At 43.1% G+C, this 15,888-nt stretch overlaps 1 protein-coding gene across 1 annotated transcript in view; it reads left to right on the forward strand.

Annotated features, from left to right (window-relative positions):
* Positions 1 to 2,203: 2,203 nt before the first annotated feature.
* LOC104542012 (enhancer of mRNA-decapping protein 3) overlaps positions 2,204 to 15,888 on the forward strand; it is a 15,603-nt gene continuing 1,918 nt past the window's right edge. Inside the window, exons 1-3 of the mRNA XM_010186185.1 lie at positions 2,204 to 2,403; positions 3,883 to 4,196; positions 9,404 to 9,739. Coding sequence (XP_010184487.1) covers positions 2,240 to 2,403; positions 3,883 to 4,196; positions 9,404 to 9,739 — 814 coding nt within the window. The 5' untranslated portion in view covers positions 2,204 to 2,239. The remainder of the gene's footprint in view (positions 2,404 to 3,882; positions 4,197 to 9,403; positions 9,740 to 15,888) is intronic.

Consider the following 15,888-nt stretch of genomic DNA (forward strand, 5'->3'; position numbering starts at 1 on the left):
CCCTCGCTGGGTTCCAAGGCTCGGCAGGCCGTCTCTTGCTGGGGTCCTGTGGGGACCCTTTGTTTACCTATGGAGGCCTTGTGTTTATCTATAGGAACCCTGTGCTTACCTATGGCACCCTGTATTTTCCTATGAGGATCAAGTTGGAGGCAGCCCACCCTGATCCAGCCCATTGCATATGGGCATACCCATACCAGGTTGTCTCTCAGGTACAGAGTGGGTTGGCTTGGTGGCTGTTTTCCTCTTAAATGAAATCACCTCTGTGTTAACTCATCTTTAAGACAGGGAGAACACAGGCACAACCACAGTTTTCTTCTCAAGCAGCAGTGCCTGGTGTGCAAAGCTATCAGCTCTTCACGTGCTGAGTTATCACTTGCAAACTCAGTTTATGAAGTCCCATGTGCACGTTTGATTAAGCTCTGTGGCTTGAGTCTCTTTTAAAACTTGCAGGAGTATCGGTAATATAGGCTTAAAGTAAGAGATGTGAGGGAATACAAGATATCTGAGATGTATGAGTAAAATTTGGAATGAGACAATATTAGCCAGAGGTTTTGGCTTTCCAGGTGTGTGTAAACAAACAAATGTGCTCCTGTTTCTCAGGTGTGATGAGGGAAGTAGTTCAGCGCAGGTCTAGTTCATTCCTTCTTTTAAATGATTTGCACACAAAGTAGTAGAATGAGATCCTTTGAGTGAGGAGTTTCCCTTGTTTTGGTTTATGTTTGCTCATAACTGTAGATTTTATGGTTGGTTTTTTTATTGGCAAAAGGAAGGCTCTTATTTTTTGCACAGGATCCTTGTAAGATGGTGATGTGTACTGCACTCTCTTCCTTGTTTTCAAAAAGAGATATGAAAAGCAGGAAAGGGAATGAAATTTGAGTTTTACCGCAGATACGCAGGGATGTGTTATCTGTGTTTTGAAAGTGCTTTTTATCACCCATCATCTTGGAATCCAGACATTGTTATCATGGGTTAATATAAATACACAGAAACAGGAAAGAGAGGAGGCTGTTCCTGAAGAATTTATGGCTTAGTGACCAAATTTAGCGTTTGTTTCCCTTTGAAGCATCCTCTGTTTTCGGTCCCTTCAAAGTTGGGGGAAGTGAGTTAGTTCTGGTAGCATGCATGCATCCAAGTTATTTCCAAAGTTGTTGTTTTTTTTTCCCTTGCATCTTTTTCCAAGAAGTTCAGGGACAGGAAGGGCTTGAAGAGGATTGAAATGACTCTCACAGAAATGTGGTTTATATTCTGATGTTAATCTTCCTGGATTATCTCCTGTGCTTTCTGTCTTTGTGTTCCTTACAGTAAATATCAAGCATTCTCCCTCTTACCAGTGATTACAGCATGAAAGGCGAATGCGTACGGCCGTCATTTTCATTTATGAGCGTGTCAGCTCTTTTGCGCTACCGCGATGCTCGTGAGCCTGTCATCCTCCCGTGTTATTTGTCTGAAGGAAGAAATCTCAGATCAAAAGATGTGATTAGCTGCTTCAAAGTGTGCTGATACAAGTTCAGTCAAGCATCAGAACTGAGGCAGTTACATGGCACTGAACATCTAACTAACTAAAGCGGTTTCCCCCCACCCCGTATTCTGGTACAAGTTGATGGTGGAAAGGAGTGCCACTTCCTTTTGTCATTTATTTAATTGTGGCAGTAATAACATTCGTGGCTCTGGAGAGCACAAAGACTTTTGTCCTGGGCTCCAGTGTTGGTTATATCCCCCCCCACCCCTACTCTGTCTCTGTTTGTTCCTTTAAAGGTGTTGGTTTGCATTTGTGTGTGCAGAGATAGATCTTCTCACTGCTGAGTATCTGCAAAAGCTGTTCTGCCCCAGTGTTCATATGCCAAAATTTTTTAAAGGGTCATGATCATAAATTCCCTGTTTGAAAATACAGGGAGAATATCCGCAGAACTAAAGACCAAATATTGCTGTCTCAAGCTGTTAGTTTTGAATCCGAGTAGTGAATTATTTTCTTACTGATGCAAACAGTGATCTGTGTTACAATTGTATAAGCAAAGCCCTGTGCAGGGATTTATGCACCTGCCGTGATCCCTGGATCATGGCATAACATGTGGATGTTATTTCCCCCCCCACAAAGAAGAGAGGAGCTGAAATGCCAGAGTCTGGGTGGGAGCCAGGGTTGTGGGCTGGGGGATGCTGTTGATACTGATTTGGTCTGTCAGCTTCTGCATCTTGTGACAGCCAGGCCTGTGTCTCTTTACAGGAGTTGTTTGCCGGAAATATGGCTACGGACTGGCTCGGGAGCATTGTGTCAATTAATTGTGGAGAAAGCTTGGGAGTCTACCAAGGCCGAGTGTCTGCTGTGGATCAGGTCAGCCAGACCATTTCCCTGACACGGCCCTTCCATAATGGGGTCAAGTGCCTCGTGCCAGAAGTCACCTTCAGGTTAGTGTCCGTTCGGTGTTTTTTTCCCTCCTGCCTTTTTCCAGGCAAGGTCTGTGATGCTTTGGATGTTTTGTTTTGGTTTTTTGTTTGGTTTTTTTTCCCCTCCCAAAATGGGCTCTTTGCCTTAAATTCCCTGACCGCTACTGAGCATCTTGGGATGAGAAACACTCCTTGTGTTTCTGGTAGTTTTGTGCAGGAGGTTATTTTCTGGCTCTGCGATCCTAGTGTTTGAAGTGGTGTAGCTCACATTTGAAGGTCATTTGTAGGTAGGCTCTGTGTGTGTGTATGTAGATACATATTCTGTGTATACATTCTGGTTTTCGGTTTTTGAGTGGCTGAGGGATCTGGCATACTCTTAAAGCTTGACCCTCAGCACGTGTACTTATGTATGTGTAATTAAAAGTATGACAGAAAAGAAAGCAGCGTGATCAATTAAAAATTACTGCCCTGATACAATGACATTAACTGGAGTCATTAAATCCAACTCCATCCCCTCTGTCCCTGGCCGTGTTCTTTCCTCAATGGAGACAGGAGAGAGTTTTGAACCAAGAGGATGGATCAATGCAGCTGTATTGTAGCTTTCAGGAATCCTTTCCCACCAGCTTCTGGTAACGCTGTGCTTAAAAAGAATAAATAAGAGTCACTCCTCGCTGGATATTTTCCTGTTACCTGGTATATTGCAATAGTGAAGACTCTGAGTCACTGATTTTTTTAAATAAGATTGATTCCCTGAAGCCAATACTTTTTAATTTGGTTTTGTTGTTTTTTTTGTCTTGGATTTTGATGAGAGAGAATGGAGAAAGAGGACGACCATACTCTTACAGATGTGTGAAAGGCTGTAGCAAACTCTTGCTACTTTTATATCCCAGTTGGACCAATACTTACTAAGTTTAAAATAGAAGACCCTAACTTCTGATTTATTCCTTGCAATCAGTGCAAATGAAGGTCTTTGTAAGCACTTCTTTGTTTGGTTTTGGCTCGTGCCCAGTGCTGTATTAGTTTATCCTTTTTCTGAGGAAACGGGAAGTGCCATCCCTGTCTGAGCGTGAATTGCCCTGATCTAAGGATAGCTTTCTGTAGAAATGGATTAAAAGTAATAGTAGCCTCAAGGCTGAGGTTAATGATATTCTCTAGAAATGGTTAAATTAATGCAGATTTCTGCAAAAGTCTGTCAGTTGCTTCCGTTTCCTGCCTGACCAATTTCTCTTTCAGGTAGGAACAGAACCTTTAAAACACAATCCAGGTGCAGTATAGAAATACTCGAGCTGTTGTTTTGAAGATTTGTACCATTTCAGTTGAATACTTTGATGTCTGTGGAAGTAGCCTCTATGTTTGGGTATTAAAATATTTTTTTGTTGTTTCTCTTGACAATAGCATCAGAAAAAATCTGCTGTACAATGTTGCTTGTTTTCCTTTAGTGTCTGTTTTTTGTGAAGGTACTAAATTCCTCGATGTCTGGTTTTCTTTCCCTGTTTTTAGGGCGGGTGACATTACTGAGCTGAAAATTCTGGAGATCCCAGGGCCAGGGGACAGCAGACAATGTGGGGACCCGCAGCAGACAGAAATGGCCATCCCTGGTGTTGGATGCCAAGTGGGTCCCAGTCAGAATGGCACTGGGAAAGTGTTAAAGAAGCCCATGTCCAGCAGCGCCCCGCAGAATATCCCAAGGAGAACGGACACGAAGAATCAGGATATTATAATCTCTCCACAGCAGCAGTGCTCCAAGAGCTACATGGATCGACACGTGGAAACACTGACTCAATCCAAAGGCTTCCGTCGTAGGCACAATTCCTGTGAGTATTTACGTTATCCTGCGACTTTCCCTTTGCCTGTCTGAGTTGCCGCTGCAACTTCTCCCTTCTTCAGCAAAAAACACTTCAAACGGTGCTGGAAACTTTAGCTTTTGTATTGCTGCCTGAACGTCTGAAGAAGAGGAAGACACATGGTGAGGAGAAAACCTTTGCAAGCTGTGCCTCAAAGTATTAGAAGTATAGATCTTCCAAATGGCTAGTACTTATCTTAAAATCTTTTATGGTTAGGTGATGATGCAATCTCATCCATAACTTGGTATGAATGTTCATACAGTTTCATTAAAGCTTGCAGGGCTGGGCTTATAAAGATATAGGCGTACTCGTGCATAAAATACAGAGATTCAAAATGATTTTACAGTCAGGTGAAGCAGGTTGTGTGACTTGGTCTGCCACTTCTGTAGCGTTTGGTTTGGGTTTTTTTTAAATTTATTTTTTTTAAGGTTTGGGTTTGTTATTGTTTTGTTTGTTTATCTTTTTGTTTGTTTTGTTTTTAAGAAGACTGCATTCTTTTTCTCTAGGCTTCCTTTCATAAATGTGTTCAGGGTGTATTGGACACTGGATTGCTTCACTGATGTCTCCATTGCCATCGCACTGATGCAGACCGTGAATTCTACCTCCTTTTCAGCTGTGGGGAGACTTTAAAACTGTCCCTGGAGTTCTTGAGAGGCAAATTTAGCTCTACTTTTCACTCCTTTTGATTTGTTTCTTTGCTAGATGCAGGCTGGAAAAGTTAATGCAGAGAAGTTAGTGCTGAATAACTGGAGAGTAGATGAGGGTGAAACAACCTAGTGAATGGGTTGGGAAGGTTGTGGCAGAATTTATGATGATGTTATTTGCCCATAAAGGCTGGTGTTACTTAGGTGCCTTGTGGCCACATACTCACTGTTTCTGAGGTCAGAGTGACCTTCGGAGTTGTGTGGGTAGGAAGGGGCTCTGTGGTTGGTTTTATTTATTAGGTTCAGGAGTGTTTTTGATGGGATGTTGGTTGTGTTGTGGGAATTCAGTAAGCTTCCCATGCCCAACCTGATTTGAAATAGAGTTTTTTTGTTGTTGTTTTTTTCTTTCTCTTGAAGTGCTTTAAAGGAAATTAATCTTTCTGACCTTGGGTTGTTCTGTGTGTCTCATTTGAACATGGTAGTATAAAAAGGAATGGTCACAAAAACTGCTTGTTCAGGGCAGAAGCAGGGTGTTATGTACTTCCAAAATGGAATGGTGTTTTCTTTGTGGCAGCATTTCTGAAAGAAGTATGGTTTGCGCCTAATTACATAAAAAGCAAACAGTTCTTTAACAATTAATTTGTTAAAGTGAATATTCAGGATTAATTAGTGAAGTGGAGATCTTCCCCAGCCCAGCCTGTGTATTATTCTGCTTCGCCAGCATCAAATGTTCGAAACTGCCGAGTTGAATAATGCCGGTTACAGTGACTTCTTCATTCCTGCTATCTTTCCTATTTGAAAATTGCCCTGTTGCCAGCCTCCATTTTTCCTCTAAAAGGAACTGGAGACAAATTGCAATATTACAAAACTTTTCTAAAGTTTGTATAGCCGTAACCTATTAGAACGTCACCTTACAAGTAATAACAAATGTTATTGGCTGTGTTGTTCAAAATATAAAAGAACAGACACTAATTAGAATGATGTCAAGATACCATCAGTGCATCTCAGAGTCAAACGTCCATTATTTTTGTTTCCGTTCATCCAATCTCCAGCAAGCTCTCCCGCTGGGCCAAAACTGAGTGTGTTCTTTTTTTTCCTCAAAGCCCCCATGGCTGTGCTCCTTTCCAGATCTTCATCCTGCAATTATTGAAACATGAGTATCTATCCAGCGTATTTCCATGACTTAATTTTTTCCCCTTGCTTTTGTGTTTAGAAAAGAAACAAAACGGAGGGGAGCAAGGCCAGTTAAACGTGGAGATCAAAGACTGTATTTATGTGGAGAAGTTCCTGGACCTCTGGAAATCTTCTTCTCCCACCAACAGCTGCATTATTTTCTGAGAGGGTCGTAACTCTTTTTCTATTCACTTGATTTGAATGATTGCCAAGCAGGGTTGATGGGAGGAGGAAGGCCAGAAAATGCAGAGAGGGAGGCATCGCTCCTTGGTGACCTAACCATCTTCAAGCCTGTCTGGTTTTGAGTGGTTCACTTCTACCCAGGTCTAAACACTGCATAGTGCTTGCTGTAGGAAGGGAGCTGTGGTTCTTTTAAGGTTATTTTTTAAAATTTTCATTCCCTGACTCTTCCTAAATTCCAGTTAGTTGTTTGAGTAAGTTACTTCGGTTGGTTTTAGGAAAACTTTCTAACTTCATTGTCAGCTGCCTAAATGTCTAAAGTGACTCCTGCTTTGCTTTCTTCTGGCTGGATGGTGTGTGTAGGAGGATTACCTCATGAAATGCTGTTTTGCCAGTGCCTGGTAGGTTTGGGGTAAGCAGTGAGTGCTTCAAACCACTTCAACCCACTGGTAGCTTCTGTCAGTTTTACATAAGCACACCAGCAGGTCAGATTTTTTTTTCGCAGATTTTTTTTGAAACAAGTCGAGCAAGGTGCTAGATGTAGATTATTGTTAGCTTGGTTTCATTGTAGGATAAATGAAGTAGAAAAGTGAACTCTTGCCCTCTAAACTGTGTGTGGAGAGTAGGGCAAATGATACGTGAATCTTGGGAGGGGAACAGGAGATGTCCTGGCTGTATGGAGATGGTGTGAAGAACAAGATTGAGACGTCATCTGGGACTTAACCTCATACAGAGTTTAGTACAGCTGAAGGTTGACCTCTTGATGGCCTTTAGCGTGCTAAGTCAGGGACAAAGTTCCCCCTTTGGAGTACTTGTGTGACAAGAATCAATAAACAACAAATATCAGCCCAGGTTTCACAACAATGGCTTCTGTGCCGTGCTGGTGCCAGGCTCGTTCATGCCAGGGCTGGCGGCAAAAGCTCCCGCAGGGATCCTGCAGGAAGGCGGCCAGCTTGCTAGAGACTTTACGTGTGCTTGTGTGCTGTGCATGAAAGGGTTTTTTCCTAAGAAACAAAAGGAACTGGGGAAGTATTGTTTATCTTTTGAGGGAGGCGCTTTTCTGTGGGGTGTCAAGCTGCCAACTCGATGTGGAGGCATGTGTAAGCTTCACGCATACACACGCAAGGCTTTAAGAGGAACACCACAAAACTTTGCTTGGAAATCACTGGAGGCCTCTGCTGTGTTGTGCACAACTTCTGTTGGGAGGTTGTAGCGCAGTCCGTGAGAAGACAGCCAGCTGTGTGGGTCAGCAGTATTTCAGGGTTGGCATCTATTGGTATGGATTAGAGAGCTGCCCACCACAATGCCGGCGTGTCTCATTTTGATGAGGTGCGGTCTTGGCTCCCATTCATTGTGTCTGCAGGGGAGCCCGGAGAGCTTTCCAACCATTGTTTTCACAGCTTTGCTAGCACAGCTTTTTATTCCATCAGCATTTACCCACTGCTCACATCAGCTGCTTCTGTCCCCTGGTTCCATTGTGCAGCCGTGCATCTATCCCCACATTTGGCTTTTCAGGTCAGCTGAGGGTAGCACGGAGTTGTTTGCAGAAGAATCTGGCAATGAATGTAAAAACTCTCATTGGGTAACGGGAATGAACTTGACATTGACACAAGAAGCAGGCTTGCTTTGCCATTGTGTTCATTGTAGGCTCTAGCTTATTCATCTGAACTTCGAGGATCGCCTGACTGTTGCTCCAACCCTCTTGTGTGGGTCTAGGTTTTCATTTCTTGTGTGGCTGCTAGTGGCAGCATTGGATGCGATTACCTTGTCGCTAGTGCAGTTGCCAGCTCCATACCAAGTGGTGTCCAGCTTTGGACTGGATTATATGGCAAATTTGGAAGTTGTGCATTAGTAAGAAGCTTTCCCTTTCTCTCAAAACTGTGTGCAAGTGAGTGGTCGGGGCTTGTATACTGGAATTCTCCTTGCCACAAAGCCTTGCCCTTTCTCTCTCCTAAATCCTATTTTGTCACCAGTGATTCTTGAATTTTGCTGTCTGTCCTACAATGACTTCTTGTCAAAAAGTGTGTAGCAGTAGCGTGTTCTCACCCGGCTGTTTCTAAAAATTCCTCAGAGTCCTTCAGCAGCTTGAAAATCACTGTGCCTGAAAATAAACTACCTGCTGTAGTTAGTAGTAATCTCAAATTGTTATGAATAGAGACTTTATAAATAGGGAGTATTGTCAAAAAGCGGTCACGCTGACCACACAACTCTGCATGGCTGGTTTCAGTTGCTCCAAGATGTGCAGAATAAATATTTCATGCTGACTTCTGTACTGATACCGCTCTTACGAAGAGGTAAGTGGCTTTGTGCTGCGGTTGGTGAATTTTCATGATGCAATGAGGTTACAGAAAATCCAGTAGACAGGGAACCTGTGTTGCTGTGAGAGACTTACACTAATAGCTATCTACCTTTGTAGATGCCCTTTAAGATATTTTATCTAATACATTAGGGAAATTTGATTTTTTTTTATCTCCTCAGTGCTTGCTAGGGATGCTTGAGCAAAACTGTCTTTAAACTGGTGTAACTGGGGCACTCCTCTAGAAGTGTACTTAAACATGCAAGATGATGAGTAAGTAGAATAATGAAATAGAAATAAGGGAATGAACTTCATAGCAGTACAGGAATATGTACCTATCGATAGTACGTGTGAGAAAAAATAAATGCTTTCTATTCAGGGCTTAAAATTTTCCATTTAAGATCATTAGTAGGTGGCCAGCCTGTTATGAAAGAAAACATCACCATTTGTTTCTGAAATTTAGGGACATTCCAAAGAAGGTCTTGGGCCAGATACATGCATGAACATGAACTCAGTATAGGAGGAAAACTGTCCTAGATGACACTAGCTTATCTTAGCACTAATGTGACTAATCATGAATTAGATTAAATGTGGAGAAACACTTAATTTCCTACTGCGGTCAAGCTTGTTTTTCTAACATGGCCAGTGGAAAGTCCCTGAAAGTCTCTCTCCTGATGCTCTTGTTCTATTTTCTGTTAGCTTATCTTAGCATGAGTAATGCCAAAAACGAAGTCTACAGCTTCTTTGGGAAGCGGCTATCTCTTGAGTCAGTGGACTGCAAGCATAAGCTCCCCTCTCTTGGAAACTTTGCTGAGAAAGTGTATGAGTAAGTGTGGCTTTTTCTATTTATGACACACTTTAAACTTGCTTTTATTTTTGTATAGGGTCATCCAGTAGCCGTCATCCAAACCAAGTGACTCCAAAGAAGAGTGGCCTGAAAAACGGGCAAATGAAGAGCAAAGATGATGAGTGCTTTGGGGACGACATCGATGAAATCCCAGATACAGATTTTGATTTTGAAGGGAACCTGGCCCTTTTTGACAAGGCAGCAGTGTTTGAAGAGATTGAAACCTATGAGAGGAGGAGCGGCACTCGTTCCCGGGGCACCCCAAATGAGAAACCAGCTCGCTATCGACACGACGAGAACATCTTGGAATCAGAGCCCATAGTCTACAGAAGGATTGTTGTACCTCAGAATGCTAACAAAGAATTCTGCACGGGTATGCCACATCCCTTACTGATAAGGATGCAAATTCTGCCACTTTTCTGGGGCATATGCGATGGATTTTATTTCCCCAAGGGGTGTTTATCAGCTTAGTGGGGTACAGGCAAGGGCATTCATTTACATAACATTGGATCTATGCCTTGTGTCGATATACAGCCTTTATTTGCAGTATTTCCGAGATGAAAACTATTCAGATAGGTCAATAAGGTAAGTGTTGTTGCAGTAGGGAACAAAACTGATGGTTGGATAACAAGATGGGAAGTGAATAGGAGCCATTTGAACCCTTGCTTTGGTTTCAGTAGCGCGATGAACCTGCATGGACTTGAATCCCAGGATTCTGGTACATGGTAGCATGTTGTAATTTGTGCTTCCTTGGTGAAAGACACATGATTTAATGTGTTTCTGATGCTCGTTAGGTGGTACTTCTATATTTCTGCATGGTTTTGCAGAACTTTAAATGTCAGTGGTGTAAAAAGAAACGATTCTAGCTCTTTCCATTCATCATTCCAAACGTTGATTGTACAAAAAAGGTTTTCTATGTGGGGTCCCCCCTCCTACTTACTGTCCACTGCTGCTGTGTGAAAGATCAAGCCCCAGAAAGGAACAGAAATACGCAGGTAATGGTATTTTCATCAGAAGCCATATATGCAAATTGATTTTACTGTAAGGAATCTTTTTATACGTAAACATGCTGTGAAGTATAGCACGTGTACTTGATGGTGCAGTTGGGTGCAAATTCCCTGTACCTTTAGTGTCGTTGTGGTGCCTTGCCTTCTCTTTGCATGCTTTGTAGCACTTGCAGAATGTAGGAATGAAGAAACTTTGGCATTCTGGGAACATTTCTTTTCCACATCAGAATAAAATCAAACTTCAGATCTTTTTGTAGAGAGACACCAAATAGCTAATATCCTGGTGGTCTGGCCACCAAAAAGTGTGGTGGAGTCCTTGATCTGTCATGCTTTCTCTGCCCAGAAAATCCATCAGGGATGTGAAACGCTTAGCAGAAGGAAGCTGATTTGTTTGCAATGATTTGCTGCTTTTCAATGAAAATAAAAAAATCATCTTTTAATGGTTCTGCTAGAGAACAATGCTGTACTTTTCAATTTATTTCATCCATCTTCCTATTGATCTCTTCTGCTCTCGAATGAAATACAAATGCATTGGGCTATATCGGAACTTGCCCAGCTCAGTATTGTGTTTCCAAAGGATATTTAAGGAAAAGTGAAAGAACAAAGTAAACATGCAGCGAGACTTTCCCCTGAGTGCTTTGTCTTCCACAGTTTTAAGACTTCCTGCAGCAGAAGTGATAGTTCAGTATTAATAGCTTTTGATGAACTGCTTTTTTTTCCTCTTCTGTTTAATTTAACCTATTGCTTTTTAAACCTACACAAGCTTTCAATATCTCTTCAGTGTCCTGTGACAAGAAGCTCCACCGATTGCCTCCGTGCTGTGTGAATAAGCACTTCATTTTCCTATGTGTGATTTACTTTTTGTTTGTTTGTTTTTAATTTTCTGCTTGTCACTTTGTCTTTTAGCTGGCTTGTTTGAGAGGAAGGAGTCTAGTTTGAAACAAAACGTCTATTCGAGAAGTATGGCTTATATAGTTTTCTAGCAGTACAGTTCCTGGGAGGAGAACTCTGACGTGCAATAAACAGTAAGGAAATTCAGAGGATGAAAATGAAATTGTTTTGCTAAACTCCATCATCCTTTGCTATGGAAACTGTCGGCTCCCTGTTTGCAGCGTGCTGGAGAGAGCAGCCTGGTGAAAGCCCTGCTGTTTTCTTGTTTTGTTCTTGGCAAGCCTGCACGGGGAGGGCGGTAAGCGACTCCCCTCTGCAGTTGCAGGCTCTCGCTGGCCTCATTAGCTACTGCGGGGTGATTAGTCCAGGATTTGTTTGGAAGAAAAGCTGTCGTGTCACACAACGGGCAGGGGATTGACAACTCCAGTTCCCTCTCGCTGGTGCTGAGCAGGGCACATTCACAGTCGTATGAATGATGATAAAAGTGTCCCAGTGCTGTGCCTTTCTAGATGTTTTTCCCACAGAGGGTGACTTCCTTTGTGTCTGCTGAGGAAGTTTATTTTTGCTTAGGAAATGCTAATGGCTATCTAGCAAAAGCTCTTGTAAACAGTTGTAACTTGCCTACTGTTCTTGGCATTCAGTCTAATGCTTTTTGTAGTGAGTCAGCCCTCCGAGGGAGAAAGATATTCGGTGTGCTTGGAGTAACGATGGACTGTCGCTTGAAAAAAATACCCGGTTCTTTGTTTAGCAACTGGAAAGAGGATGCTAAGCTGTAGGCAGCCTGCCTCTCTTTGTGGCTCCGAGAGCAGCAGCTGCTGAAATTAAGAGAGTGTCAGTAGCCCCATAAGGCATGATTTTGGATATGTCTGGGGCAGGAATTCTCTTTCTGCTTCTGAATTCTCCCTCCAGAGTTGTCTCCGGACCCCTAAGGGGAGCTTTGCTTGCAAAAAGCAATTCCTAGTTAGAGGGGAAATAAGTACTTTAATTTTTTTTTTCTCCCTAAGCCAATCTTGAAGATGATTGTCTTAAAAGAGCTCTGGCTGATAAAATGATTATTCTGTCTGCTATAATAGCACGAACAAAGTGATGCTGGTGAGTGACAGTGAGTGAATATCCAGCTCTTGTCACTGTGGGAGAGGAAAAGTCTATGAATCCTTGCATGCTCTTTAATGCCGTGTTTCCATGGACTTAGAAATAACCAGGGTTGTGCAGCGGTAAAACCTGCAAACTGCTGATGCCAGTTCTCCAAAAGACTAATCTGCAGGGCTCCCGGTCTGTGTTTTGATTACTGACTGAATAAATCAATCTGTGCAGGATGTAAGCAAAGCCTGAGAAACACTTCAGTTCACCAGGATGCTTTTCTGAGAGCTAATTTCATGGAGCCAGACTGTCATGCAGGTGTACTAGCGTGTGTTTTTGAAGTGAGTAGGGACTGAAGGTGAGGATCTGTTCTGGAAAAAAAAAAGCAACCAACAATTCCAAAGCTAACAGAGCTTTCCAGGTCGTTGATCACGACTGAGCTGAGTCCATCCCTGGGGTTCCACATCTGAATCTCTCCCAAATATATACTTAGTTTTTATATACTCTTTTGTGCTGGCTGCTATTGCTCTGTCTCTCTATTTACCGCTACGTGGTGCTTGAAAGGGGAAGTACAGCTGTTTAACAGAAATCTGCCTCCCTGGAAAGGCTGATCCCTTTTATGAGGTGTGAGCTGTCTTTTTCTATTTCCAGAGCTGTCCGGCTAGAGATCTGCAATGTTTTTCAGCAGAGATCTGTCTCTGTTCCTTCTGCTGGCTATCAGCATTGAAACAACCCATGTTTGAACAGCGTGGTGTTTTGGGATCAGGTCTTCTAGCAGTAAGTGCAAAGCCAATGTTTTGCAGGTATGTTGGAGCTCAGAGGAGTTTCCAGTAGCATGGAGTATCTCACTTCATCACCAGTGTCTCAATATAGTATAATCTCAAGCATACCAGACTCTCCAAATTGTGGTTTTTTTGGCAGTTCATATCCCCTTTCCTTTTAACTTTTTTTCCTACCAATAAAGTGTCTTTATGAGCACAGAGAGATGGGTAAGGAGGAGAGCTGTGTGCCAGAGGCAAGGTATGGATTGCTTTCCCTGATGTGCTAGCAAGGCTTTGTCCAAAGTTGGTTCCCTTCTCGTTAATGCTGTTAGTGTAGAAAACAGGCTGTTTCCATCCCAGTGTCTCTTCTAGAAAAGAAGTGGGATTTTTCAAACTCAGCTGCTTTAGAAATATGTGGTAGCCGTTTGTCAAGTGAAAGCAGGACTGTGCTCAAAGAAATTGGACTGTCAATATTTCTCAGTGTTCCCCCTAGCCAGACTTCAAGCCTGTCCTTCAAGAAACCTTTTTTCCCCCACACTAAGGAGATGGCGAACAAAAAGGTGTGCTTAGAAGTAAATCAATACAGCAGGCAGAGCTTATGTTGGACTACAGAACTAAGTCTGAGTCTGTTCTGCAAGGATGATGCCGACAGTATTGCTTTTTTTTAATCGTGTGCCATGTCCTTGGCTGACTTTTCTACCCTCTAGCTTTTAGCTTTTCAGTCTATGGATGACTGCCTTACAGCGATTGTGTATATTGAATGTGTGAAGTGTTTCTGGGATCTTTGAGCCGAGTGCAAATTGAGTTCACTTTATCCAACCGCAGGAGAAAACAAAGTGGTCACGGAGCAAAATCTCTTTTGTCCTTCAGACAGTTTTCTTTGCTCAGCCAGGGTGAATTGTGCACTGATGCTGGGAGAGGCTGACACTGCAACTTGGGCCAGAACTTCTGCAGAATTTGTCTTAATTAAAAATAATGATTAAAAAAAAAAAATCTAGCCCTTAAGCTTGTGGAGAAAATTGTTCGTGTTTGTGGAGCAAGTGACTGTATTGTGCTGAGTCTGCAGGAAGGCGGCTCCAGCTTTACAACAAGCAAAAGACAGCAAGTGATGTCTGCCCAAACTGGACGAGAGTTACACGTGCTTCATGTATCTTAGCTCAGAAGCTCTGTGGCTCTGGAAACTGGAGTTATTTGTTGCTGAAGGACAGAGTTTAAGGCTTTATGTACAGCTTTCAGGAGATCCGAAGTCTAGTTCCACCTCATCCATTCCTGTAGCTTGCCTGTATTTATTTTAGCAGCTGGAGAGGTGCTAAAATAGTCGAGAGAAAAGATGGGGCTTACACACTGAGCAGCAGCCCTCTCTTTTTATTTCCTGCGACTGAAGGCATGGGAGGCATTTGAACATCTGCCAGCAAGGTTGCTCTGGACTCGTTTGGGGAAAAACCTCTTATTTCATTAACTTCTAGAGAGTTAACTCGGTCCTTCTGCTGCCATAGGGTGTTTTAATCCAACTAGGATGCGTGTAGCATTGCGTAGTGGAGATAACTTGGTTGGAGTTGTAGTGCCCAGGACAGAGCGCGCCTCAAACTCAGGATACTTGGTGTTTAATCAGGCTTCAGCAATGCTCTGCGTGTCACAAAACCGTTTAGGCTCTGCCTGCCTCTTTTTTTTTTTTCCCCAGGCAGCTGTAAAAAAATACATTTATTTAATATTAAAAGGCCTGAGCTAATTTATTTTATTACCTTCATTACTAAACAATAACGATGCACTGTCCAACCCAAACATAATTAAAGTTGGCAGGAGTTCAGTTTTGGGGCAGTAGGGTTATTGTTTGCGGGTTTACAAGTTGCCTCTTTGATTGCTTTCTGCCAGAGTTTATTTAACTCCCTCGGCCTGGTTTTGATAAGCCTGTCTGACTGGTTGGACCTTGCGTGAGTGTGGAGAGGGGAAGTTCTCTTGGCATTTAAGCCTGCTCTTGAGAGGGAGCAATTAGGACAAAGTGTAGCGCTGGCGTGCTAAATAGTGCTAAATACGAGTTCATCTCGTGCCTCTGCTGCCTCCCGGTAACCCCCTCTGCGTTAACTCACTGGGCTCTGGTCTGCATCTGGCTGATGGTAAATGTGGGTTCACTGAAGCTTGAGGTCTGGGGGAAGCGGTCGAAGGAAAGGTGTAAATGGTTGCAGGGAAGACGTCAGCAGCAGTCCTACTAAACTTGGTAGCTCCAAGGTGTAGATTGGACCTACACCTTCAGCCTTCTCGTTGGGGGAGTCTGTGTGAAATTTAAGCAGGGAATTTGTGACCCTGCAGTTCAGGAGGAGCAGAATGCCAGCCCCCTGATTCAGGTTAGCAGAGGATGCGTCCCATCAAACTGTCTGGAGAGATCCTGACCTCAGGTCGCTCATTCCAAGTTTTCCCTCAAGCTTGAAAAATGAGACTTGATGAAGTTGCAAAAAAGTGTGAACGGAGAGGACAAGAGGCAGAGCGGAGCCTCGCGTGACTCCGGAGGCTAAGAGGGGGTGTGAACGCAGGGCAGGTGCGTGACTGGTGTGACTGGTGTGGCTTAGGATTATTAGTGGCTTATGACTCCGAATGTTCAGCGGCTGCTATCGGGAGTCTGAAATGGCTTTGATAATGTGCACGCTCGCACGTGTGCTGTATGTAATGAAGGGCTGTTAGCGGAGGTAGCTTAATTGGTGGTTAGCATGCGAGGTCAAGTGTTTGGCCCTCCTTATCCATGAAGTGCTAGCCAGGGAGTTCAGAAATGAAGGCTTGAAGGATTCAGC

This window comes from Mesitornis unicolor, unplaced genomic scaffold, assembly GCF_000695765.1.
Source record: "Mesitornis unicolor isolate BGI_N332 unplaced genomic scaffold, ASM69576v1 scaffold41586, whole genome shotgun sequence".
Classification (NCBI taxonomy): Eukaryota; Metazoa; Chordata; class Aves; order Mesitornithiformes; family Mesitornithidae; genus Mesitornis; species Mesitornis unicolor.